Raw genomic sequence first — 26,605 nt, forward strand, 5'->3', positions numbered from 1 at the left:
GGGATTCTTCAGCTGCAATGGTGGGGCTCTCTGCATGCAAATCTACTCCTCTGTCCCAGTACACTCCCTTTGAGCTGGCCACCCAATTGCAGAGTGAATGTGAATATGAATATATAAACCAGGAGGTTCATGAATCTGCATTTTATACTTTAGACAATTAATAAGAGTTACATGAATTTTGTCTAACTGACATCTGGTTATTAGAAGCTCATTCTCCTATTATCCCTAGTTGAAATACTAGGTTGACCCTATTGGCATAACATTAATGGTGGAAAATGCAGGCAGCAGGAAACTGAGACTGGCAGTGAGGTAGTAATTACATACAATTAAGTAATCTGCAGATTACTACAGATATATATTTCACCAAAATCTGAAGGGGGAAAAATCTAAGGGGACAAACACACACAACCACACACAACTGCCCCAAAGTAATTTAATGAAGCTCAAAGTTTGCAGACTCAGGGAAATTAACAAACAACCAGATGGGTGGAACTAATGTAATTCAGCAGTGAGGAGTTCAGTGACGAGGAAAGAGGGCTTGGGAAAAGAGCAGAAAATGTATCAGCTTCAAGAATACTCCCTCAACACCGTCACAACCTCTCTGCTTCCAAGGGGGAAAGGTGTCTAGAACGGCAACATTTTTCAGTATATTACAAGCTACTTGTAAGTTCTTCTATGTTAAAAAAAAAAGAGTGATACATGTTGCCTGATTAATTGAGAGTATTTTCTATTCCATCAAACATTTTAATTAATAAATCTAATTGATAAACCAGCTATAGCTGCAATCCCTATCCATAGTGGAGTAAGCCCCATTGAACACAGAGTGATCTACTTCTAAGTAAACAAATACAGGATTGCTCTCTAGGAGTGCAGTCTCCTTTATAAAGGTCCACTAGCTGAGCTTGCTAGATCACAGCAAACCATAACAGCTCACCACTTCATTAGTTGCTCAGCTTTCCTTGAGTAATACAGTTCAGCTCTTTGGCAAAAAGCAGAGCTGTGATGCAACATGCTGGTATTAATTTAAATCTACACCATTTCCTGTATTTTCCCATCTTTTCTACAGAGTTACACCCCAGACTTGTTTGGCATAGGGTGGCGGGGCGGTGGCGGTGGGGGGTGGGGAGAGGCAGGATTACTCCTGCCAGAGTCACCCAGCGAGTTTCATGGTTGAATGGGGATTTGCACTCGGGTTTTAAGACCACCTTCTTTATTCGTGTGTCCCCATAAAATATTGCTTCTTCTGCTAGCTCCTTTCTGTCTGACTGTGGAAGGACTTCCACCTTGTGGTCCTGCATGCCCAAACTTAAAGTGACAGTAACACACAATATGCCAAGCTATCCTCTGTTGGCACCATGAAAAGACTGCTTGACCCTCTTCTGAGAGGTTTAAAAAATGCCATCTGCTTCTGCTGTTTGTCTAAATAAGACAGACTCATTCATTTAAACTTTCTTCCCAGTTTAAGAAACATTCTTCCTGAGTGCCTTCTAGAACCACCATTCCTGCAGCTTTCTTCTAAACCTTAAGAGACACGTGCATGCATTCCTTGACTTACAACCACATCATGTTTCCCATTGGGAAGCACAACCTGAAGCAGTATACACCCCATAGCTGGCTGTGGATTATCTGAAATTTAGTTGTGGGAAGGGACCTGCTACAGCAATGGTACATGATTTTACTTTCACCATTGTTTCCATTGTCACCATTGTTTCAAATAGCAATGTTAATCATGTTGATGACTGGCATTAGGACGAAAATCCCTCAAATAGTTGCTAGGCTTGGCCTAACTGGTCCTTTTAATTTCAATGGGACTACTTTGAGGAATTTCCCTCACCAAGTCAGCCAATGTGCTCAGATTTGCCACATATCCGGGGCATGTATCTGCAATGGCAGATGACAAATGCTAATCTCTGCATCATCTGTACTGCTTTATTTTATTTTATTTGGGGGGGGGGAATTGATAAAGCCCGCAATGAGACATAATCACTGACACGATGCCCAGTTCTTATGGAGTGGAAGAGACTTGTGGCAATGCTGCTGTGGATCCACAAGAGAACCAATGCTTGTGCTACGAGGTTACAGCAGTTCTTCTCATTCACAACTAGAGGAGGAAATATAGTGATGCTTGTAGTGTGCCTGTCAGTTCTCTGGAGCAGCACCACTGGTTCCTGGCGTCACTGCCAGGGGCATTGCTAGGTACTCAAAAGATCTGGGGCCCAAGCCCACAGCTCCTCTTTTGATAATTAAATTCAATCATGCCCTCCACCCCAGGAACAATTATGTAGGGTGTTGTTTTTTTAAAGCTTCTACTATTCTAATACAGCATGCATGTAGGTGGAAGCAGCAGAGAGTTAGGTGACGCCAGGAGCTCTCTCCCATGCTCTACACAGGTGCCTCCACTTCTGCACTTCGTCTCTGGAAGAGGTCATGGAGGAGGGAGGGGGCTGATGAGATTTGAGGCTCTGAGCCCAAGAGTCCCATTTTGAGCCAATGTGCTCAGATTTGCCACATATCCAGGACATGCATCTGCAATGGCAGATGACAAATGCTAATCTCTGCATCATCTGTACTGCACTGGGGAGGGGTCTGCCCCATGGGCTACCCCATAATGATGCCCTGGGTACCGCTTCCCTCCATCTCCATTAAAACGGTATATCACGTCAGTCGGTATACACCCAATTAGGTCTCACACTCCCCAGACTGAGAACAAGGCTCCTATTGCTGCACATTATTTTGGCCCATCATGACACATTGTTGACCCATGTTCAATTAGTTGCCCACTGGAAGACATCAATTTGACTAAAATGCTTCTCCTTATCTCATTATTCCAGGGGTTCTCAAACTTGGGTCCCCACATGTTGTTGGGCCCCCAATGGCTTTGGTCATTGTGGTTGGGGGTTATGGGAGTTGAAGCTCAACATTTGGTGACCCAAGTTTGAGAAAAGGTAGAGTTGTGCCATTGAGTTGGTGTCAACTCCTGGTGCCCACAGAGCCCTGTGGTTGTCCTTGGTAGAATACAGGAGGGCTTTACCATTGCCTCCTCCCGCGCAGTATGAGATGATGCCTTTCAGCACCTTCCTATATTGCTGTTGCCTGATATAGGAATTTCCCATAGTCTGGGAAACATACCAGTGGGGATTCCAACTGGCAACCTATTGCTTGCTAGGCAAGTAATTTCCCCACTGCGCCATTAGGTGGCTTTGAGAACCCCTGAGTTATTCTCCATCCTGTACTTGTCCACTTGCTTGCTTGCAGAATTCAAAACACATTACATATAAAGAGCAATGGAAATACCAAAGCTCCCCCCTTCCCTATAGATACTTTTGCTAGTCCTTTCCATTTGAATTTCCCTTACATTCTGGACAGACCATTTCTCAGCACCTTGAGAAAGCAGGCCAAAGTTCAGGGAGATATATTATCAATTTCACAACACATGATAAATTGTAACATTCAATGGGCATCGCCGGAATTCCAAAACAGAAGGCTGCTGCTAGTAGGCTTGCTGTTCTTTTGGAGCTTGCTGTTCTTGACACTGGAAGCCATGAGAAGATTGCTGGTGCAGACGGTGAATGGCACACAATGTTACTTAGGGTCATGGTGGATCCCTGATCAGATCTCTCAATTTTTTAAGTTAAAAGCAGCCATAGTTCCTTCCAGTTTATTAGGCCAGTGGCACTGGATGAGAGACTATTTAACCCAGGCCTGCTCAACCTAGGGCCCCCAGCTGTTTTTTGACTACAACTCCCATAATCCCCAGCCACAGTGGCCAATAACCAGGGAATATAGGAATTGTAGGCCAACATCTGCAGGAGGGCCAAAGTTGAGCAGCCCTGGTTTAACCCCTTTTATCCACACCTGATTGAAATTACCCCAGTACTTTCCCATGAACAAAGAAGAAAAGAGACCATCATTCCATGGAACAGCATCCTCTTTGCATGAAGATGGCCTCAGTTTCAGGCCCTGACATCTCCAGGTAAGGCTGGGAAAGGATCCTATTTGAAGCCCTGGAGAAGTGCTGCCAGGCAGTGTATGACAATGGAGAGCTAGGTGAACCAATGGCCTGACTCAGTATAAGGCAGCTTCATAAGTGTGTGTGTGTGTACATACGTACAAAATATACCTCCCAGAAACTATTTGCTGGGCTGGAGGGGAGGAGAATGAAGTACCTATAGTGCCTCTCCTTTTCCTGCACTGAGGCTGTTAGCAGTCATTGGAGGGATTTTGGTTGTGAATGGTGTGGTGGGAAAGGTTAACACCACCTTCCCCAGCCCTGCTCCCCCAAAGCCAATTCCCCCCTCACCCATGGCCACTTTTAAGGAGGGGCAGATTGGGGGTGGAGTAGTACGGTGTATTAAAGAAGAGATAGATTCCAACAAGCTAGGAAACCTAGTAGGACCAGAGTCCTCCACAGAATCATTATGAGTGACAATATGAAGCCTGCCTGAAAGGAAATGTATTACTGGGGATGTGCTATTGCCCTCTGGATCAAAACACTGACAGTGACCTGGAGTTGCAGAAGCAAATCAGAGAGGCATCAACGAGAGAGAGAGAGAGAGAGAGAGAGAGAGAGAGAGAGAGAGAGAGAGAGAGAGAGAGAGAGAGGGCTGTAATAATGGGTGACTTCAATTACCCTCACATAGACTGGGCAAATTCACATGATGGTATTGACAGAGCGGCCAGATTTCTAGACATGCTAAATGACAGTGCCTTAGAACAGTTGGTCACAGAACCAACCACAGAGAAGGCAACCTTGGACTTAATCCTGCATGGTGGCCAGGGTGTGATGTGAGATGTCAGAGTTGTAGAACCACTGGGGAACAGTGATCATAGTGTGATCCAGTTCAGCTTAAATGTGAGTAGAGCACTGCCAAGGAAGTCCAACACAGATGCGTTGGACTTCCGAAGAGGAAACTTCTCAAACATGAGGGGGACTGGTAAAAAGGAAGTTGAAAGGGAAAGTAAGGAGGGTCAAATCACTCCAGAAAGCATGGAACTGAAGTGCAGTTGGAATGTATATTAAGAAGGAGGAAAGGTTCTACCAAGTTCTGGAGGATTCCAGCGTGGCTAACAAGTAGAGTCAGGGAAGCTATAAAAGGGAAGAAGACTTCCTTCAAAAAATAGAAGTTCTGCCCAAATGAAGAGAACAGGAAGGAGCACAAACTCTGGCAAAAGAAATGCAAGGTGGCAATAAGGGATGCAAAAAGAGTTTGAGGAGCACATAGCTAGAAGCGTCAAGGCGAATAATAAAAACTTCTTTATATGCATCAGAAGCAGAAAACTGCCAGGGAGCCAGTTGGACCCTTAGATATTGAGGGTGTGAAAGGGATTTTTAAGGAGCATAAGATTGCAGAGAAGCTGAATGAGTTATTTTCATCTGTCTTCATGGTGGAGGATACTGACCACATACCTTCCCCGGAACTGAGCTTCTCAGGCTTGGAGGCTGAAGAACTGGACCAATTTGAGTTGATGAGAGAGGATGTTCTAAACCAGAGATTCTCAGCGTTGGGTCCCCAGATGTTATTGGACTTCAACTCCCATAATCCCCAGCCTCAGTGGCCTTTTGAGGGGGATTAAGGGAGTTGAAGTCCAATAACATCTGGGGACCCAACGCTGAGAATCCCTGTTCTAAACTGTCTTGAAAAACTAGAAATTAACACATTGCCAGGGTCATATGGCATCCACCCAGAAGTCCTTAAAGTACTTAAATGTGGAATTGCTGATCTCCCAGCAAAAATATGTAACTTGTCCCTACAATCAGGCTCTGTACCTGGAAAGTTGCCAATGTAACTTCAATTCAGTTTGCTTAACCTTGGTGCCGGGTAAGGACAAAATTGTTAAACATATAAAAGAATAGGCCTTGCTGAAGGAGAACCAGCATGGCTTCTGCAAGGGCAAGTCTTGCCTCACTAACCTTTTGGAGTTCTTTGAGAGTGTCAGCAGGCATGTGTTGGCACAGTATATTTGGATTTCCAAAAAACTTTGGATAAAGTTCCCCATCAAAGACACTTGAGTCTTGGGACACTTGGGGACAGGTTCAATTGTGAACTGGTAACTGGTTGAAGGACAGGAAACAGAGGGTAGGAATGAATGGACAGTTTTCACAATGCAGAGAAGTAAATAGTGGGGTCACCCAGAGATGAGTAGTGGTACCAGTGCTCTTTAACTTATTCATAAATGATCTAGAAGTTGGGGTAAGCAGTGAAGTGGCCAAATTTGGCCACTTCAAACAGCACATAATTAATCTATGGAATTCTCTGCCACGGAATGTGATGATGGCCACTAGCCTGGATGGCTTTAAAAGAGGAAATTCATGGAGGACAGAAATTCATGGAAGACAGGTCTATCAATGGTTACTGGTCTGGTGGCTATAGACCACCTCCAGCCTCTAAGGCAAGATGCCTCTAAATGCCAGTTGCAGGGGAGCAACAGAAAGAGAGAGGGCAAGCCCTCACCTTTTGCCTGTGGACTTTTCAGGGGCATCTGGTGGGTCACTGTGGGAAACAGGATACCAAATTAGATGGGCCTTGGGCATGATCTAGCAGGGCTGTTCTTATGTTCTTAATGTGGGGGGACAGGAATGTGTCCTCTACGATCAATTTCCGACTATGGCCACATGAGTTTATATATACAGTTGTTGCTGCTGTTGTTGTTTTCCAACAAAGATGCTCACAATTTTCAGAAGGCTGATTGGAGAGCCATAGTTTGCCACCTGTGGAAGAGAAGGGATCCTGGGGGTGGATCCAGTGGAATTAATAGGCAAATGAGCTTCCAACTAATAAGCCATCCAGATATTCCAGGGGGGTTTGTTTCTTTGTTTGTGGTGGGTTAACCAGAAGTTCTTGCCCCGAACCTTTCAGAGTGTAAGGAATTAAATGGCCACACATCACCTAAAATCCAAAGTTACAGATTACAATTGGAGGAACTTGGCTGCTATTGCTGTGAATTGCACTGCCTGTGTGCTTGCTTCTGTGCTCCCACAATACCTGCTCAATCTGTATATTTGTAAATAAACTTAGTAGAAAGACACCACAGGTTTCCCTTGCTCTCTCCTCCAAAAAAGGCTGCCCTGAACTTGCCATTGCTCAGGGAAATGAAAGCAAGAGACTACAGCGGTCCCTTGACTTACGAAGTTAATCCGTTCCGAACGCACGTTCGTAGGTCGAAATTTTCGTAAGTCGAAAAGCGCACCACGGAGGCCTGGAAACATTCGTAAGTCGAGGAAACCGCATCTAAAAATCCGTAAGTCGAGGAAGCCGCATCTAAACCGGCAACGACTTCCGGACATTTTTGTCGTTCGTAAGTCGAAAACTTCGGATGTCGAGTAGTTCGTAAGTCGAGGGACCACTGTATAAGAATGCACTTTTATAAGGTCCTCTTCTGCTAAAGAAGGACTAACCAAGACGCTATGTACTTCCCCCAAACATCTCACATGTTTTCAGATGTGTGTGGTTTTTCTTTTTCTTACAACCATGAGGTCTAGAAGCATGCTGGCTTTCAAAGAATGAGAAATTCAGTTCTTGGGATTCCATGTAAGTTAGCAGATTCAGCCACAGAGGCCATATTCCACTTCCTGCAGTGCAACAACGTAAATACTAATGTTTAGACTCTTGGTCTGACATTGTAGGTAGTAGTGTGCACGGACCGGTCCGGGGCCATAGAAAAGGCTGCCGGACTGGTCCAGAATTCCGGCGGTCTGGCCGGGCAGGGGGGGAGTGTGTCTTTAAGGGGGGGGCGGTAGTACTTAAACCCCCCGCTGCTCTTCCCCCTCCAGCGCTGGACTTTCCAAAAACGTTCTTGGGGCGGCAGAGTTCCTCCCTGCTGCCCCTGCCCCCATCGTTGTCTGCAAAGGGTTAAAGTAGAAAAAGCTGGCGGCGCGCATGTGCCCTTCGTGGTGCACACTTGTCTTCGCTGCTGGCGCGCGCCACATACATGACGTATGCGGCGCGCGCCAGCAGCGGAAACGAGCATGCGCGCCGCCAGCTTTTTCTACTTTAACCCTTTGCAGACAACAACAGGGGCAGGGGTGGCAGGGAGGAACTCTGCCGCCCCAAGAACGTTTTTGGAAAGTCCAGCGCTGGAGGGGGAAGAGTGGCGGTGGAGGGGAAGTACTACCGCCCCCCCTTAAAGACACACTTCCCCCAGTGCCGGACCACGCCTCCGTGGTTCCATGCACACCCCTAATTGTAGGTGTGTGTACAGAACAGCAATGTGTGTATTTGAGGGATAATGTCTGCTGCACCATATCAAACCTGACTGAAATTATTACAAACAGCATTCTGAGTCCACATCGATGCATCTTGTGTATGTGAGAAGCCACACCCAGCTATAGCCTTCCCATCAAGGCTGCTCATACTTGACCCCTGCCAAAAAAGAACCACCCTAGGGAGGGTTGGAAACATCTTTATGGATTTTATTAAAATAGGAAACTCAGACCAGACCCCGAAATGCCAAGGGAATCAACAGGCCTTCTTGTGGCCGGAAGTGCAGTCCCCACCAAACCCCGCATTCCCACCCCCAGATTATTACAAATTAAAAAATACCTCCACGCCCCTGTGTCTCTGGGGGGCACACCGGCCATGCCTGCCATCCCATAGTAATAATACTAGTCATAAAAAAATTCCCCCGAACCCTATGCGCCTGGCATCCCCACGTGCACCAAAGGGGGGGGGGGACACCCTGGCACCACCACAACCTTCCGTCTCCTGATTTAATTTATTTACTTTGTATATCCCTTTTGGATGAAAATAGAATTTTGACGGAAAACGGCTCAAAATAAGATTTTTTTCCCCCTCCTCTCCTGTTTCGCTTGGGTTTCTCCTTCTTCCTAAAGTTTATTCCCATGACGTCAAAAGGAAAACAAGTCGGAGTGATCCTTTGTTATGTTTCGTTGGCATTTTGTTTCTTCTCTCTTTTTTTAAAAAAGTAATACAGCAGGTAGTTGGATACAGAAACAGCCCCATCTGTACTTAAAAAAAAAGTCTCCAGTGTAAAGGGAGAATGTGGGGTAGGGGGAGGAAAGGAAAGGAAAGGGAAAGGAAAGGGGAAAGGAAAACCAAAGGTCAGGCAGAGGGCGAGAGGAGAACCTTGTTCTGCAAAAAAGAAGAAGAAGAAGAAGAAGAGAACGGAAAAGGCTAAGTTGGTGAGAACCAATGGTGTCTGCTGTGGGCTTGGCATCCAAGATCTGCCACAGAAGTGGAGAGATCTGTTGTTCTGCGGGGAGGGGGGAGGAGCTGTTCCTCAACTTTCCCCCCACCACAGGTATAAATCCACTGCCACCCTCCCACCACGCAAGTATTCCCCGTTGCCTGGGTCTGTTGGCCGTCATATCTGTGTCTCTTGGACGTTCTCTTTAGAGCTGCTCTTGAACAAGAGAGGTTCATGGATGGAATTAAGCATGGGGTTCTTGGAGCCACAGGTAAGGGGTCCGCCACCACTGTTGTTGTTGTAGTGAGCCTTGAAAGCAGCGTAGTGGTTGAGGTGGTCATGCTCAATGGCGGGAAGTGCCAGGTGGCTGTCACCAGGGCCCCCAGCTGCGGCGGGCAGCTCATCTTCTACGTTGATGATCTCAATGGTGCGGGTGGGCCCGTGGTGCTTGTGAAGCTGGTGCTGCTTGCGGAGCTTGTAGAAGACTATGAGCATCACAGCAGCCATGAAAGTGATGGCCACAAAACAGCCAATAATGATCTTGGTGGTTTTCATGACATCGTCAAGGTCCTTCATGCCACTCTCCGTGACGTCAGTGATGGGAATGGTGAATGGCTTCTCGGTGCTCCGTGTGCTACGTGGGGTCAGTGAGGTGGTGGAATAAGTCGTGCCCCAGCCATTTGATGGCGTTGGCCCAACCTCCTTCTTAGTGGTAACTGGATCCTCTTGACTGGGGTCCATGGTCTCCACAGTCACTGTAGTGAAATAGGTGTAGCCTGTGGTGGCCGGGTCCACAGCTGAGACATTGAGTGTAGCTGAAGCGGTAGTGTTGCCAGCCGAATTGGTCACCATGCAGGTGTACTGCCCTGTGTCTTGGACAGTCACATTGGTGAAGTTGAGCGTGCCATCGTGGAGGACAGAGATGCGCACCCGATAGGAGCCATGTGTCATCAGCGTTCCATTGGGAGTTAGCCAGTTGACTGAAGTCATGGAGGTCCCCGTCCGGCATTTCAGCTCTGCTGCCATGCCCTCCGTCACATTAAGGTCAGTGGGAGGCTCCACTATAACTGGGGCGTAACAGGTGAAATGGCTTTGATCCAGCTCTCCAATATACCGCCCTTTGAGGTTTGGTGGGGCGTGGCACCGGGCACAGCAGGTGGTGTTGTTGGGCACTGTCTCTTTGAGCCACCAACTGAGCCACAAGACATCACAGTTGCAGTGCCAAGGGTTGTGGTTGAGGTGGACACGCTCCAGGCGGTGCAAGGGGGTGAAGAGATCATGTGGTAAAGACATCAAGTTATTGTGGGAGAGGTTGAGCTCCTCCAAGGATTTGAGGTCATCGAAGGCATTGCGCTCAATGGTGGCCACCTGGGCGTGCATCAACCACAATTTGCGCAGGCTGGTCAGCCCTTGGAAGGAGCCTGGCCGGATCATATCCAGGCGATTTCCAGATAGCTCCAGTTCCTCCAGCCGCACTAAGGCCGTCAAGTTAGGGATGTCCTTGAGGTTGCACATGCCCAGGTTTAGGTAGCGCAGGTTGACCAAGCCTTCAAAAGCTGCCTCTGAGATGTACTCCAGCTTCTTGAGTTCTCCGAGGTCCAGTCGGCGCAAGGAAGGGACTCGGTTGAAGGCGTAGGAAGGGATGCTTTCGATAGGGTTGTTCCTCAGCCACAGCTCCCGCAACTTGGAGAGGTACTCAAAGGCCTGCGTGGGAACGGTGGTCAGCCGGTTGTCAAAGAGCTCCAACGTGTTGAGGTTGGGCAAGCCATTGAAGGCACCAACCTCAATCTTCCGTATGAGGTTCTTGCTGAGCTGCAAAATCTCGAGATGACGAAGGTGCTTGAACGTGTCAGTCTTTATGACCTGGATGTTGTTCTCCTGCAAGTTGAGGTACCGTGTGTTGATAGAGATGCTCTCGGGCACCTCCACCAGCTCTCGGCGCGTACAGATGACCCGGCTGGCTTGGTTACTGCAGGAGCATGCTGCCGGGCAGGAGGTGGGGGAGGCTCCGCCCAAAACAAGTGACGGCAGCCAGAGGAAGAAGAGGACGAGATGCTTCCAAACCATTCTAGAGACTCCGGGTGCCAGCAAAGGCTTCCGAGTGCAGCGGCGGGTGGCCATGTCCAATGTTCATGCTTCAGTAAGCAGCAAGGTGGGTGCTCAGGTCTTTAGAAACTGGGAACAGGAAACAAAGAGAGAGTGAAAGCACAGTGAGACAGAATCTGGTATCAGATCTCAAAAGCACAATTGCAATCAGGAACACTAGCACTTGGGGGTCACCCAGTGAAAGTGATCTGCAGTAAGCTCAGCACAAAGAAAAGCCCTTCTTCCTCAAGCCTATCCTTAACTTGTGTAGCTTACAACTTCTATAACTCACAACCACAAGATGTGGTATAATGCACAACCCAGCAGAGCTAGGAAAGACCCCAGAGAGTCACTACCAATCAGTGCAGACAGTATGGCACTAGATGGTCTGACTCAGTGATGAAAATATTCATGTGTTTCTGAGGAACCACAGGGATCCTAGGAACACAGTCTGAAAATCACTGGTGTAAGGTATTGGAGATGAGCAAGGCTGGGGCTGGGGGCATAGCTATAATTGAACAAGGAAAGGGAGGAACAAATGTCTCTGGGCTCCTGAGGGAGAGGAAGCCTGCTAACTGAACAACAGCTTGCTCTTCACTCTCCCTCTTGCACCTCCCCAGAGATGAAGGCGGGAAGCCCAGGGTCCAGTCTTCACTATTTGCCTCAGGGCCCACTCCAAAGGTGGAGACACCATTGCGTAGATGTGTTCAAAGAACACGAGTCGCCATTTTCCTGGGGTTGCCCCACAGCCCCTAGCCACTTTCCCTGCATCTGATATTGATGCAGGGGCATGGCCAGTATCAGAAATGGCCCACTCAGCCCCATTCACAAGATTCTTCAGTCAGGGCTGCTACTACTACTACTACTACTACTACTTATATATTTAATTCTCTAAGGCATACCAGTGGCTGCTGCTGCTGCTGCTACTACTACTTATATATTTAATTCTCTAAGGCATACCCGTGGCTAATCCCGTGCGTGGCAGCTCTTGCGAGAGTTCACAAGCAGAAGCACCATATTGGGCAGTGGGGATTCCATAGTTAGATAGGGAGAAGGAGCCTATGAGAGCAGAAGCACCACGGTGATTGGGTAGTGGGGATTCCCTATGCAGATAAGGAGGAGGAGCCTGTGATGGTTAAAGTCAGTTGGAATGCAACTGTTACTGGTCGGAAGATGTTCTTGATTGTAGAGGAGAGGGATAGATAGATAGATAGACAGATGAGAGAGAGAGAGAGAGAGAGAGAGAGAGAGAGAGAGAGAGAGAGAGAGAGAGAGAGAGAGAGAGCGCAAGCAGGCAGGCAGGCAGGCAGGGGTCTGCAAAGAGAGGGGTCATGAGGGAGGAAACAGCCCCTTCAGGAGAAGGAGGCTGCCATTGTGTGAAAGATGAGAAAACAAGAATGAACAAGATCTTTTCTCAGGGAGGGAGGGAGGGAGAGAACATGAAGGGAGGGGGAAGAGCGAGTGGAGGAGAGAGAAAGAGAGAAAAAGAAGGGAGGGGAAGAGAGACAGAAGGAAGGGCGAGGGACGGGCCTGAGCCTGTAAGCAGCCTGAGCGGAATGAGCAGCCATGGCAGCACCGGCAGCAAGGAAGGGTCCAGGCAACCACTGCTGCTGTTTGAGGCTACCGAGACCACTGGCGGAGGGAGGCAGGCAGGCAAGGGGTGGGCCAAGGCCTATCAGCGGCCTGAGGGGAACAAGCGGCCGTGGCAGCAGCAAGGAAGGGCCCGATTAACCACTGCTGCTGCTCCTGTGGAGGAGCAGGAGTGGGGCATGGGTGGGGATGTCTCTGGGGATAGGCGGCTGCAGTAACGCTGCAGCTGCAACCAAGAGAGGTGAGGGAGGTGGAGTAAAGGGATGGAGGAGTGACCAAGAGAGGTGAGGGGGATGGAAGCAACTGGATGGAGCAGGAGGAGCAGGAGTGCAGCTGAGGTGAGGGTGGGGAGATCTCTGAGGTGAGGGGGGCTGAGGCAGGCGGTGTGGGCATCAATCAGGTGCTAGCGTGCAGATGCTCTGAGCAGGTTAAGCGAGTGAATATTTCTATACAGCTCTTCAACCAAAATTCTCAAAGAGGTTTACATAGAGAAATAAATAATACATGAATAAGATGGAACCCTGTGCCCAGAGGGCTCACACATATAAAAAGAAACATAAAGCAGATACCAGCAACAGCCACTGTAAGGGTGCTGTGCTGGGGATGGATAGGGCCAGTTGCTCTCCCCCTGCTAAATATAAGAGAATCACCACTTCCAGCCTGGATGGGAGCACCTTTCTATGTCTTGCAAGGAAGAGAGAGGTACTCCCTGCCAGGCTAACAGAAGAGCATCCTGAATGGGACTGAGCACCCCTGTTTTCAATACTGGCCATGCCTCCTGCATCAACGTCAGACGCAGGGGTGTGGTTAGGGCGTACGCACCTATTTTTAAAGGGATCAGGGCTGCCACCAGGGGTTCGCACCCCAGCTTCCTACACCCCTTGCTCACACCAACCTTGCTATGTCCCTGGCTGGGGTGACAAAATACCAGGGGCTACTATACCCTTAGGCTGCCCCCTCCCCAAAAACTAAAAAGCACAGTTATGAGGCACCCTTCTATGACTGGCTATGTTATAATCGACACAACAGACATGAAGGCTGTCCTCATAGTCACCATTAGAGTAGGAGAATTCAAAAAGCAAGGTAAGAGGAGGGAGAAATGTTTGCTGGTGAGCTGGGTATGAGGCAGGAGGCATAGGCAGTGCTTTCCCTCCAGCCTCACTCTGGAGCTGGGTACGGGTTTGGGGCTCACCTCTACCGCCCACCTCCGTACCCAGCTTGCAGACAGACGATCATTTTTCCTTCCTCCTACTTGCTTGTGGAGCCACCTAATGGCGCAGCAGGGTAATGACTTGACTAGCAAGCCAGAGGTTGCCGGTTCGACTCTCCCCTGGTCTGTTTCCCAGACTATGGGAAACACCTATATTGGGCAGCAGCGATATCGGAAGATGCTGAAAGGCATCATCTCACACTGCATGGGAGGAGGCAATGGTAAACCCCTCCTGTATTCTACTAAAGACAACCACAGGGTTCTCTGGTCACTAGGAGTCGACACCGACACAACGGCACCCTTTGCCCTTTAACTTGCTTGTAGAATTCTCACGGTGACCAATCAGGAGGGCGTACCACTCCTGTATTAGGGTAGGAGGAATTCAGGAGCTGTGCGCCCTCCCAATTGGCCATTGTGAGAATTCTACAAGCAAGTAGGAGAAAGGAGAAATGGTCATCTGCAAGCTGGGTACGGAGGTGGGCAGTGGCGGTAAACCCAGAACCCGTAGCCAGTTCCAGAGTGATGTTGGAGGGAAAGCACTCTCTGTCCCTCCTGCCACAGGGAGGCTTCTCCCACCCTAATTATAATAATGTGAACTGCCCTATTATTCCTTATGAATCCTAGAACAATCTGTTCAGGAGCAGGGCTGGAAAAGCTGCCTTTAAAGGAGAGTTCATACACATGCTTTCTCTCCATTTTTCCTTCTCTCTCAGTGAGAATAATATTGGATTATTATAGTGCATTATGACACTCATAAAACCTAAGTATCTGTTCTTTTTAGCCCAGTCTTCCATATTTAGCATGTCAAGATCTGACTTGCCAGAAGTTACAGAGAGGCACCTGTCAAAGAGTTAGTTGTTAGGTTATGGAAAGTCTACCTGGGCTTCCCAGGGCTTGAGGCTGTAGCTCAGTGATAGAGCACTTGCTCTGCATGCAGAAAGTCCCAGCATCAAACCTTGCCATCTGCAGGCAGGGTTGGGAAATATCTGCTTAAAACACTGAATGGCCCCTGTCTGTCAATGTAGATCACAGCTGCACCACTTTGGCCCCCACAGATGTTGTTGGACTACAACTCCCATCATCCCTGACTACTGGCCACTCTGCCTGGGGATGATGGGAGTTGGAGTCCAACAGCAGCCGGAGGGCCAAAGTGGTGCAGCCCTGGTGCTGAGCTAGATAGACCAATGGTCTGACTCAGAATGAGACAGCTTTCTGAGAACTTGTGTTCCCATGACATCCCATAGATAGTGATGATCAAGTCCTTTGGCCTGGCTGGCCATACTCTCTCTGGCCAAGCTGCCTACAGATGATGGTTCCTTCCAGCCATGATAGAATCAGCGGGGCAGCTTTCATGAGCAGAAAGCACATTTACATAGAGATATAAAAATAAATAAATAAATAACACACACACCCCACCATCCCCAAAGGGCTCACAAAAAACATAAGACAGACACCAGCAATTGCCACTGGAGGGATGCTGTGATAGGGATGGATAGGGCTGGTTGCTCTCCCCCGCTACATAAAGAGAATCACCACTTTTAAAAGGTGCCTCTTTGCTCAGTTAGCAGGGGAAACAGAAGTAGCAGAAGTAGTAGTAGAAGTAATAGTATTAGGCAGACAGTTAAATGACTGGTCCAGAGTTACTCAGTGAGTTTCATGGCTGAATGGGGATTTGAACTCAATTCTCCCTGGTCCTAGTCCAACATTTTAACCACTATACCACATTGGCTTCAGTCGTCCTATGACTGAATGCCCCTCTTCACATCAAAAACTCATTGCAGACCCAATCCAGCAAGTCAAGGAGAAGGCAAGGCTAAATAGTTTTCTATTTGAGGTTTGTGTGGGGCAGGGGGAGGATATTTTTTGGCTTTTTAAATGAAGGAACATTTGATTCTACAGTCTCCCACCACCACACACACACACACACACACACACACACACAGACATAGATCTGCATTTTTAAAGTATTACAGTCCAAATAGGGCTATACCATGAGCTTCATTGTTGGAGTGTCACCCAGAATTTGTGTTCTTTCCTTATTACTGTACAGTTCTGCACTTCCCCTATGGTACTTTGCAGGGGCAGCTACCCTAAACATAGTTTCCAAGAAGAATGTCCTGTGAAGGACTTATTTCTGAGTAAAAAAAATCTTAACCTTTGGCTGTAAATCTGATTCCATTACTTTTGGCGGACCCAGCAATATTGCCAAGTATCTCATAAGTACAGGCTTTAAAAGAACAATATAGACGGTTCTAGGATCCAGAGCAAATGTTTGGATTCTCCTGGACAAAAATATGTGGGCAACTTCACTTTTGAAATCTTCCGTCATCCATACCACCGTACACATTGCAAGAAATCATGGGTGAGACTCTCGCATGGCCCAGAAATACTGCGACTACTGCAGATATTTATTATCTACTTTTCAACTAAAATTTTTCAATGTGGTTTACATAGAAAAATAATAAACAAATAACTATTTCCCTGTCCCGGAAGGGGTCAGAAATGACAAGGCTCAAACTATCATACTTCGGACACATTATGTGAAAACCCAGCTCGCTTGAGAAGTCCATAATGCTGGGGAAAGTTGAAGGCAAGAGAAGAAGAGGATGACCAGCAGCAAGGTGGATGGACTCAATTGCGACAACAATGAATGCACCACTGAGAGACCTTAAAGGTCAAGTGAAGACAGATCATCCTGGAGAGAATCTATCTATGTGGTCACTAAGAGTTGACACCGACTTGACGGCACTTAATCAATCACTCAATCACTCAATCAAAGAGTTCACAGTCAGAAAAATAAAATAAAATAAGGTGGATGCCAACAACAGCCTCTGAAGAGATGTGGTGCTGGGGCTGAATAGGGCCAGTTACTCTCCCCCTGCTTATTATAAGAGAACCACAACTTTAGAAGTTGCTCATTTGCTCTTTGCTCAGTTAGCAGGGGTAATACAGCAATCCCTTGATTCCAAGGATTCTGCTTGGCCTTCAGGCAGTGAGACAACCAGACTCTTGGAGTCTGGTTTCATTTTTAAAAACAATGTGTGACTAACCTTGAAAACCAAGGATCTATATATGTAAATGTACTGTTATTTATCAGAAGCCCTAGCAAGAGGGCAGGATATACAAATAAACAGATGTATAAATTCTGCTGGCCATGCCTGGCTGCAGGGAAACCTTCCAAGAGCACCTTGCCAACGTGGCCATTATGATGCTGCACGAATCCTCATAAGGCCTTATCCATTCTGCATGCCATGATCAGGGCCCAATGGGGGTGAGGGAATGGCTATACTTTCCCAGTGGTTGCTGTAAACCCATTACCTTGATGAAAACACTGAGGCTAAATTGTCCATTATATTTGAGGATATTTATGCAAATGTATTTTCCTGTACCAATGGATCAACGTAGGGTATCTAGACTTATGAAATTTGCTTAGCTCCTGCTGGCATTTCCTGTGCACAGGCAAAAGGGGCAAAGAAACTGGGACAGGTGACTGGAAGGAGGGAGAAGAGGCAAGCACCATAATAATAAGGGATAATGCGATCCCAGGATGGTGGAAGCCAGGTCTGTGGATAGGATTTACAGGCCCTGGAACAGATGTGAGCCAGTGAGTTAGCCTCTGGTCACCAAAGTGCATGGAAGAACTGATACTAAATCCCAGGGACAGAAAATATTTTCTAAAGGGCATTTGTCATGTGTGTATATTTAAACTGCCCACATGCAATACTGCTGTATCTGGCTACAAATACAAATCAGTTAGCCAGACTTGTAAGGAGCTTAGAACAAAAGAGAACTGAAAAAATCCTAAAGGATACTAATCAATCCTCTGGTTTTTAAAAACAAGAAATTGTGATGGGTATGAGTGTGTTGTAGCCGTCTCAGAGAACTGATACTCAGGCATTACCCACAATTTTATACTCGGACTAAAAGAAGCAATAAGTGAGGAAGGCCAAGACAAAAAAGTTATAGGAAATAGGGTAGAACAGGGGAGTCCTCACAAATATATTGATTAATATGAAAAAAGAACATTTCTTCCCAGGCAAAAGGCTCTTAACGTGTGTTGTGGCTTGTTTGGCAAGCATCTTGAACCGAGCCTATCTATCTATCTATCTATCTATCTATCTATCTATCTATTTATTTTTATACCACCTTTCCAAAAGGCTCAGGGCGGTTTATTTAGTGGTGGCACCCAGGCTCTAGAACTCTGAAGCTCCCTGTTGTCCCATCTCTCCCAGTTTTTAGGTAGTGTGTAAAGATCTGCTTATTATTCTGCCATGTTTGGGGGACAATTGGAAACTCAGATAGGAGGTCTCTCAGTTCTGAAGGATGGTAGGATTTCTTTTTCTGAATCTGTTCGTTGAATTTTATTCTTATTGGACATCTGCAGGGGTGTAGGGAGTATGGAGCAACAGGAGACTATTGTCCCCCGGCCACCAGGGTCTTGGGGGACTGCGAAGACATCCCTTTGCCCTCCTCCTGCACTCAACTGGTGAACGAAGCGCTCGTCGGCTGGAAGCACGAGGCACACCCCTATGCTTCCTAGCCAGTGTTTCAACTATAGTTCCCTGGCAGGACAGTTTCCTTGCTATCTCGGGAACCTTGCCCAGAGACCTGGTTCTTGTTTTGCTGGACAGCTCCCCTGCTTAATACATAGAAGAAGAATCCAAACCTTGCAGTTACCACATAAGTGGAACAGGATAAATGCTAAAGGAAGTGTGAGATTTCTCACAATCCAACTGATATTTCCATTCCCTGTTAGAAGCTAACTCCTCATCCATATTTTCTTTTCTGTTGCCTGCAACAATTAAACACAGGCATCACAGCACCCTCAAAGGATCAGGCAAGGTGTTCCTTTAACTTTTGGCCCCACTGATTAAAGTTGGACCTCACTGATTCAAATTGCCATGTGCCAGTTAATCAACTGCAGCTTGGGTTGATTAACCTACACTTTAGAGCCTGCAGCCCTAGACCATATTACCCTGAGTTACCATCACAATGAGTTACTGTTGATGCATCGGAAGTTGCCTGGGACATTAAAACGGGCTGGATTGCAAGACGAATCGGGCACGAGCAGGGTTAAAAGGAGGTTGAACTGCCAGTCTCAATAAGAATGCTTTGCAGGCCAGCAGAAGGGCTTGCTCTGCTCAGGCAATTACATTCCTGGACACTGCTGGGCACTGGAGGAAAGGAAGGAGAGGGCAGAGTTGAAACATTCACAAGTAGAGAATACATCTTTTGTTAACGAGACCTGGAGCACATACAGGAAGCCAAGGCTGGGTCAAGATCTGCAGAAAAGCGAGTGGGATCTTTGGATGAATAAACAAGGAGGGAGGGAGGAGGCGACGGCAGGCAATTATATTCCTTGGGGCAGAACATTGCTGAGAAGGCGACCGGAATACTGGTGGCCGCTTTCTGTAAAAGGGCATTAGAAAGCAGGAAAGGGATCACACAGGGCTGAATTGAGCATCGCGCTCAGCAAGACCAACTCTGTGTGCTCCCCATCCAAGAAAGTGTAATTAACTGAAAATAGAGCTGGAGCTAATTTTTGCTTACAAATTCTCCTCTATGACCCCCCCCCCCCACCTTCAATGCTGAGTATTCACCGGATACTCTCAAATGACTTGCTATCTGTGTTTGGCGTCTCATCAACACTGGATTTTAAACTTTAAGAGCTGACGTTGACATCTGATTTCAAGATTGGATCTTTGACAGCTGATGTCTGATGGAACTTGCTAGCTGACATGTCATGGTATTTAATATTTCGCCAGATTTGATAGCTGGCATCCAGTGATGTTTAGCCTTTGATCACTGCATTCAATTGCATTTACTACTTTGCAGGATTTGATGGGTAATGTTTAATGGCTGACATAGGAGGGGCCCAAAAACATTGGCTTACCAGCTTGCCATTATTTGTAGCCACACTTCTCCTCCCCTGAATCCTTTGGCATGTGCAGATTGCTTGGGAGAGTCTTCTCGATTATTAGTTATGGGGAAAATAAGAAATGAGGAGAGTCTTACAAGTGTCTATGGGCACCCAGGGGGTACGTGAAAGGGGGCAGTTACCCCCCTGCCCTGATTAAACCTGCCTGTCTATCCTAGCAGGCTGGCACTCATTTTCCCTGTAATAGGGATTCCCTGATTTTGTTGACTATAACTCCCAGAATCCCCAGGTGCAAGGACCTTTGGCTGGGGATTATGGGAGTTGTAGTCAACAACATCTGGGAAAACCTGTTACAAGGTTTTCCTTGGCACCCTTTTCTTCAACTCCTATCCACCTAAAGGTGAGCCCAGGTGTCCTCTGCTCCCCTTTCCCAGCAGCATTGTGGGGCAGGGGGTGCCCCAGGGTGCAGGCAGCATTATTATAGTCAGTGGGTTGCCCTGTGTGCTCCAGTCAGTGATCCAGGAAGGCAGCAGGGCTCACTCCTCCCTCCAGGGGGCCGGCCTTCCATGCTCACCGGGCCTCCTGCAGAAAGGAAGGGGAGGAAGGAGGGAGGGATGGAGGATGTGCTACTTGCCTCCCTTCAGCCCTGGGAAGCGGCAGTGACTGTAGCTTGGGGGAAGCAAACAAGCTGGAGCATGGCAGAGGGCTCACAGCCAAACCTTTGCCTCCTGGAAAAAGCACTTTCAGGCTTTTCCCCTCCCCGCCAAACAAGTTCTGCGAGCACCCATGTAAGTGCCTTCTTTTTCCTTCTCCAAACTGCATTTCAGGCTGAGCCATGGGCAGGCTCAGGGTGGCCCAGGGCTTGAAGCTAGGGCCAGGAGAATCAGCAACCCAGGGGTCAGAGGCAGCCCTTCCACGAGGCAAGGTGAGATTATCACCTCTGGCAGCAGATTACTGGAGTGCCAGCAAGGCAAAATGATGCTTTCCTGCTCCCACCTTTTTAAAAAAAGGAAAGAGGAAGAGGAGGGTGCGCAGAAGGGAGGGCCAGCATTAGATGTCCTGAAGTCTTGAGCCACCACTGCCAGTGATCAGAAAGAAACCAAAAGTCAAGCCAAGCAGACAAGCCAGGAGCCAGGGATCAAGTAGCAAACCAGAGGCAAGATGGCAGAAACTATCCAAGGCAGGCATGTGGCCACCATTGAGTATGGGGAGCTGAGCTTCCCCGATACTCAATGGCCCTGAGCACTTCTGGGAGCTGCCAGAGGCTTGCCCCGACTCCCCCCGCTCGACACACACACCTTCTGTGGGCTCGTCTGTCCCCACACCAGGCGTACTGTACTGGCCTTCATTCATGCACCAAGGGATTTTGGTCAGGCAGAGAAAGAACACATCTGCCCTGAACACAACGGTGTGTGAACATGACACTGAGTACAGCAGGCAGATGGGCAGCTAACCTGCCTACCTGCTGGTGACCACACACCCTTGTGTATGACATCATATGCAGGAGTGTGGCCAGCACACACTAATGCACGTGCACATTACCTCCGAGGCAGGGGGTCATCAGTTGAACTTGTCCTGCAGCCACCAGCAAGGTCCCTAAGCTGCTGATCTAAGGCTCAAAGAAACTAAGCCAAAAGATGCAGATACGACACCCCAGGATCAAGAAGACCTTGAAACTAAGGTAAGGCCTGCCTCAAGACAGGAAGCTTCTTATATCCTTCCTGTTGCAGAGGGAGCCAATGGATGGAGCCATGGATGGAGCCTATCCAGGACCTGGAAGCTCAAATGTTGGCTATGATGAAGTAAGCCTCCACAAAGGCAATGCTGTGCAGTCTCCATCCAGGCTCAGGTCAATCCTGAATCAGCAGTGCAAATGAGAGCTTTGAAGACGAGCTATGTGTGCATTGGGCATTGAACTGAATAGAAAGCCAGAGGTATTTGCTTCTGAGGACCTAGGGAATGGTTACCTCATAGTATTTGACAGTTGGCATTCAAATGATGTCCAATATTTGATCATTGGCACACAGTGGTATTTAGTATTCCACAGTATTTGATAGCTGACATTCAGCAACGGTTAGTATTTGGTAGTTGGCATGCAGTGGTATTCAGTATTTTGACTGCTGACCAGTTTTGGCTTTCTCAGAGGGGGAAGAGGAGAATGAGCATGCTCTAGACAAATCCCGCATCAGCAGTGAGAGCCACTTAGAGTCAACAGACCTAGAGCTGCCAGAGCTTGTTGTCCCTCTTGCAGTCACCCACTTGGAGAAACCCTGGAGCTCTGGGGACCCATGCTCTACAGCAAGGCTCCTGCCCCGTCCTCAGAACCCCCTCCATCCCCCCTGAGTCCCCAGAAGTGGAGGCAAACCTGCACCAAGGCTGAGCTTCAGCTTCAATGTTGGAGTGCTTGCCTGGCTGTCCTTCCAATGGAATTGCGAGGGAGGTGAGATAGGCTAGCCCAGGTATCCCCTCCAGAACAGGGCTGTCCTGAAGATCCAGGAAAGGGTGGAGTTCTGGTCCCTTCAGCTGGCACCAGTCCAGCTCTGTGTGCTTGTATCTTCATAGACCCAGGGATGGACAAAGGGCTGCCCGCCATATCACTCTACTAGTGCACACCTCACAACCTCACTCTTTACTCCCATACAGATGATGGCTGTCATCACCCAGACCACCAACAGTGATCTGGACACAGACTATGTAGAAAAGGGAGCCAGCTGGGTCAGAGAGCCCAGAAGCACAGACAGGATCAGGGCCCCAACATTGCATCCAAATCCAGCGGCAAATCACCATCTGAGCCAGAAACCCCCAAGCCAGAAACTCCCAAGTCAGTGATTGCCAAGGGGTCAGTAGGTCTCACATTCTAAGGAGCCTATTCACCACCGCAGATAATGCATCCAGCAAAAGATAATGAAAAGGTGACAGAGTGCTAGGCTGTAGGCCTTAAATCTCTTTATACCTCAGCAGAGATGAGGCTTGGGAGGAGTAGTCAAGCTCAGAGAGTATACAAGGACTTCATTACCATCGAGCCCTCATTGAACCCAGTTGACTTCTTCCGGGGACTTGTCCAGGGTCCTGAAGATTCTGTATCTGACTGGTCTTGACTCCTGGTTCTCGTTTGACTGTGGATCTACTCAAAGATCCCAATCAGGCCTATCCTGCTATCTAACTGGCTCTTCAGCCTTTGCTTGCACAAACTCTTGAGCTGGTTCAAGCATCACACGGAATCTTTGTTGCAGTCAGGTTCTGGCCACATTCACACATAATGGAAATCTGGAGGTGAAAGAGCCTGAGGTTGTCAAACCTGTACGTGCAAATGCGTGAAATCCCAGTCCCATCAGAAAAGTGACCCAAGGTTTCCCTTCCCAAACTCCAGTTTGAAACCCAGTTTCCCCTCCTCTCTGCAGTCTCCCTGACTGCAGTTCAGTTCCTGTCTGTTTCTTCTAAACACGGACAGGTAAGCGCAGGTCCATTGGACCCTTGGTTCTGCATTATGTGCACATGAGGCCTCTGTGTGATGTCTCTGAGCTTCAGGACCACCTACTCCCCCACTTACCCCTGCATGTCTATTTCCTACCTCGGTTAAAGGAAGCTGAGATTTGTCATGTTGTCTGAACACATCAAGCTTAGTTTATTTTAACCTACTTGCTACAAATAACCCTAGATCTGTACATCACTTCAGTCCTTGGGCACAGATCTCAGGTTATTTGAAACAATTAAGGTTAGAATAAGCTGAGATTAGTGGGTTCAGATGATATGACCAATGCTGGCTTATTTTAACCTAGATAGGAAGTGGGGATGGGAGGGGGAGCACACATTCCCAAAGCTCAGGGACATTGCACAAAGCCAGCCCACACAATGTCTGAATGAGCCCTCTGTGTTCTTCTGTTCATTTGGTCAGGGAAAGGCCATCTCAGGCCCAGTCTACCTACCGTTGGAGACTCCCAAAATTGAATCAAGAACCTCACCGCCTCTGTACAGAATCCAGTCTAGTGAGTTACTTAGGTCTGCAAGTGATCAGGTTACAGAGCCCTCTTCTCAGGTGGAGAAAGGAATAGGCATGTGCAAGAGTAGCCCCTGCAATTGGCTAGTAGTATGAAGCCTCTGGATTGGCCAGCCTGATATAAGAGAGCCAGTGTGGTGTAGTGGTTAGAGTACTGGAGTTGGACGAGGACTGGGAAGACCTGAGTTCAAATCCCCATTCAGCCATGAAACTCACTGGGTGACCCTGGGCCAGTCAGGAAGAAGAGCAGGATAATGAATGAATGAATGAATGAATGAATGTAGATGCCTGGCCTTCTGGTCCTGTCTGATTCTGTATCACTGCCTGCTGCAGTTCAGAATCCAAAGTGGAAGTTGGATTTTACGGATTACTGTAGAATAGAATAGAATAGAATAGAATAGAATAGAATAGAATAGAATAGAATAGATATATTGCATCAGACTAAAAATAGCTCACACTAGTTGCTAAAAGCCAGCCCTAAACAAAAAGTCTTAGACTGTTTCTGGAAGAAGTGCCAAAGTGTTGATTTTAGCACCTTTCTAATGGCAGTGGTGGCGCCAGGGGAAAAAACCAACTGCAGGGGCAAAGTGCATTTATGGGTGGGTGAGCTGTGCCCCACATATTAGATTTCTGAAACAGACATGGGGGGCAAACCACTTTTCTGGGGGGTGCTTGCCCCGCCTGGAGCCACCCTTGGGCAGCATGCTCCATAGATACTATCCATTACATGCCTCTACCAGACTCCTTGGAACTTGGCACACTGAAGATTAAACCACATGTCCGCTGGGGAGTGGCTTTAGCAGAAACTGACCATGCCTTTTAAAAGTTGGGGTGGTGGTTTCCACAATACTGAGAACTAAAAACTTTAAAAACAAAACCAAAACCTGAGATGGTTCTTGCAGTTCCAGAGACATAAAAAGATTCTCCCCCTGGAGCAGGGAGGCAACTATTTCACACTTCACAGCCATGAACAATTCTCAAGCCCTGGATACCAAACAGCTTAACAATGAACATGAAGGAAAGCCATACGTTACAGCTGATCCCTAGGCCAACTGTGGCAGCTGGAAGAGGAAGGCATACAGTATGGCCAGGGGAGGGAGAGGGTAAATGACTGCAGATTACTTCCCCCTGCGGCACTGATGGGATTACAATGGTCAAAATAGGATCAAAAATCTGTGGAGTGTCCAGGCACTTAACTGGGATGAGCTAGGCAACAGGGATTATGGATTAGTGGTAAAAAGAGACTCTGCGTGTGTGTGTGTGTGCGCGCCCGCGTGCACACACACACACACATGCGCGCGCGCAGGGCACACACACAAAAATGCAAAAGTGTCTTCATGCCCAAGAAAATGCCATTATTCTTAAGCTGCATCTCTACTTGAGTGCCAGCGGGATGTTTAACTATGTATCTTCCATCGTCATCATTGATTTATTTTATTCCCTCTAACAGTGAACTTGGGTGGTTGAGTGCATACCAATTTAGAAACAGGGGTACCCTAAAACAAGACAGTGGTTTCTACATACCTTGGGTGATTCCTGTGATAAGTACAAAATATATGTCTGTAAATTAAAAGGGGAAAAAATTTAAGCCCCCCCAAATGGCCCTGTGACCTACAATAAAGTGTAGCTGGGGATTATGGGAGTTGTAGTTCAGCAACAACTAGAGGCCCCCAGGTTGGGAACCACTGTTCTATAGAATGTTAAGGGGACAGAGATAAGAATACACTAGAGTAACCTATCATACTGTCTGGAGAAGAACGTTACACAGAATGCCTCTGCCTCTCCAGAAATCTCCCTCCTGCTTGCCATTTAATTTAAAAGTGCTTAAGTTTGTGGCTGGCAAACAGCCTTGAACCTGAACCTTTTAATGCTATATAGCACAGCTGGGGAAGGTTTCAGGAGAGTGGGGTGGGGGGAAAGATTCATTCCCCTCTCCTGCTGTAAATAGCACAACAAGGCTACTGTTCCAGGATGGCTGGACCCCTGAATGGGAACACTTCTGTTAGGGCTGAGGATACATTAAAACATTTAATTGGAAGTTCCCACTTGCAACAGTTAAATAGCAGGCTGGCTGCTATTGAACACACACCCCATCCCTTCCCAAGCCATTAGCTGAGCTACTGAAACAGATTTCACCAAGGGTTTGAGAGGCACAAAGCTACAGAGCTAAATAGGAAGAGGGCTAGGGTGATCGGCAGGACTTCTTTTAAAATGTGCAACCGGACACATAATATGCAGTTCCAAAAATAAAAAAATTTAAAAGCACAGTTCTAAAAGACCGTTTCTGAAGTTCAAAAATTTAAGTCACACAAAAGTTGTATTCTGTTAGAGCAGGGCTTCCCAACCTTTTTAAACAAGTAAACCCTTTTCAGCAGAGGCCACCCCATGAGTACTCCCATTGAAATTAATTAGACATGTAAATTTGTCTCATTGATTTCAATAAAATTGTTTATGAGTAACTTAATCTGGATGTAAGCCAGTGACTAGAGTAGCCTGTCTCATAACTATAACATTTAAAAGTGTGTGTATGTGTGTGTGTATTAGAGATGTGCAAATTGATTCTCTGAACCGATTCAAGATCGAGTTGGGCCATTTCGAATGATTCAAACACAAAATGAAATGCCCTTAAAATAAAGGGCCTGATTCAAGTTTGAAATGAAATGACCCCGGTTCGTGCTCGGATTGATTTAAGTGATTCAAG

The 26,605-nt window shown here is 47.5% G+C and overlaps 1 protein-coding gene across 4 annotated transcripts in view; it reads right to left on the bottom strand.

Annotated features, from left to right (window-relative positions):
• Positions 1-8,394: 8,394 nt before the first annotated feature.
• Positions 8,395-26,605, bottom strand: part of LRRC4B (leucine rich repeat containing 4B) — a 185,843-nt gene continuing 167,632 nt past the window's right edge. For all 4 annotated transcript variants that reach the window (XM_053265969.1, XM_053265967.1, XM_053265970.1 and 1 more), the window contains one exon: positions 8,395-11,319. In XM_053265969.1, coding sequence (XP_053121944.1) covers positions 9,322-11,265 — 1,944 coding nt within the window. In that variant the 5' untranslated portion in view covers positions 11,266-11,319 and the 3' untranslated portion in view covers positions 8,395-9,321. The remainder of the gene's footprint in view (positions 11,320-26,605) is intronic.

This window comes from Hemicordylus capensis, chromosome 6, assembly GCF_027244095.1.
Source record: "Hemicordylus capensis ecotype Gifberg chromosome 6, rHemCap1.1.pri, whole genome shotgun sequence".
In the NCBI taxonomy this organism is placed as follows: domain Eukaryota; kingdom Metazoa; phylum Chordata; class Lepidosauria; order Squamata; family Cordylidae; genus Hemicordylus; species Hemicordylus capensis.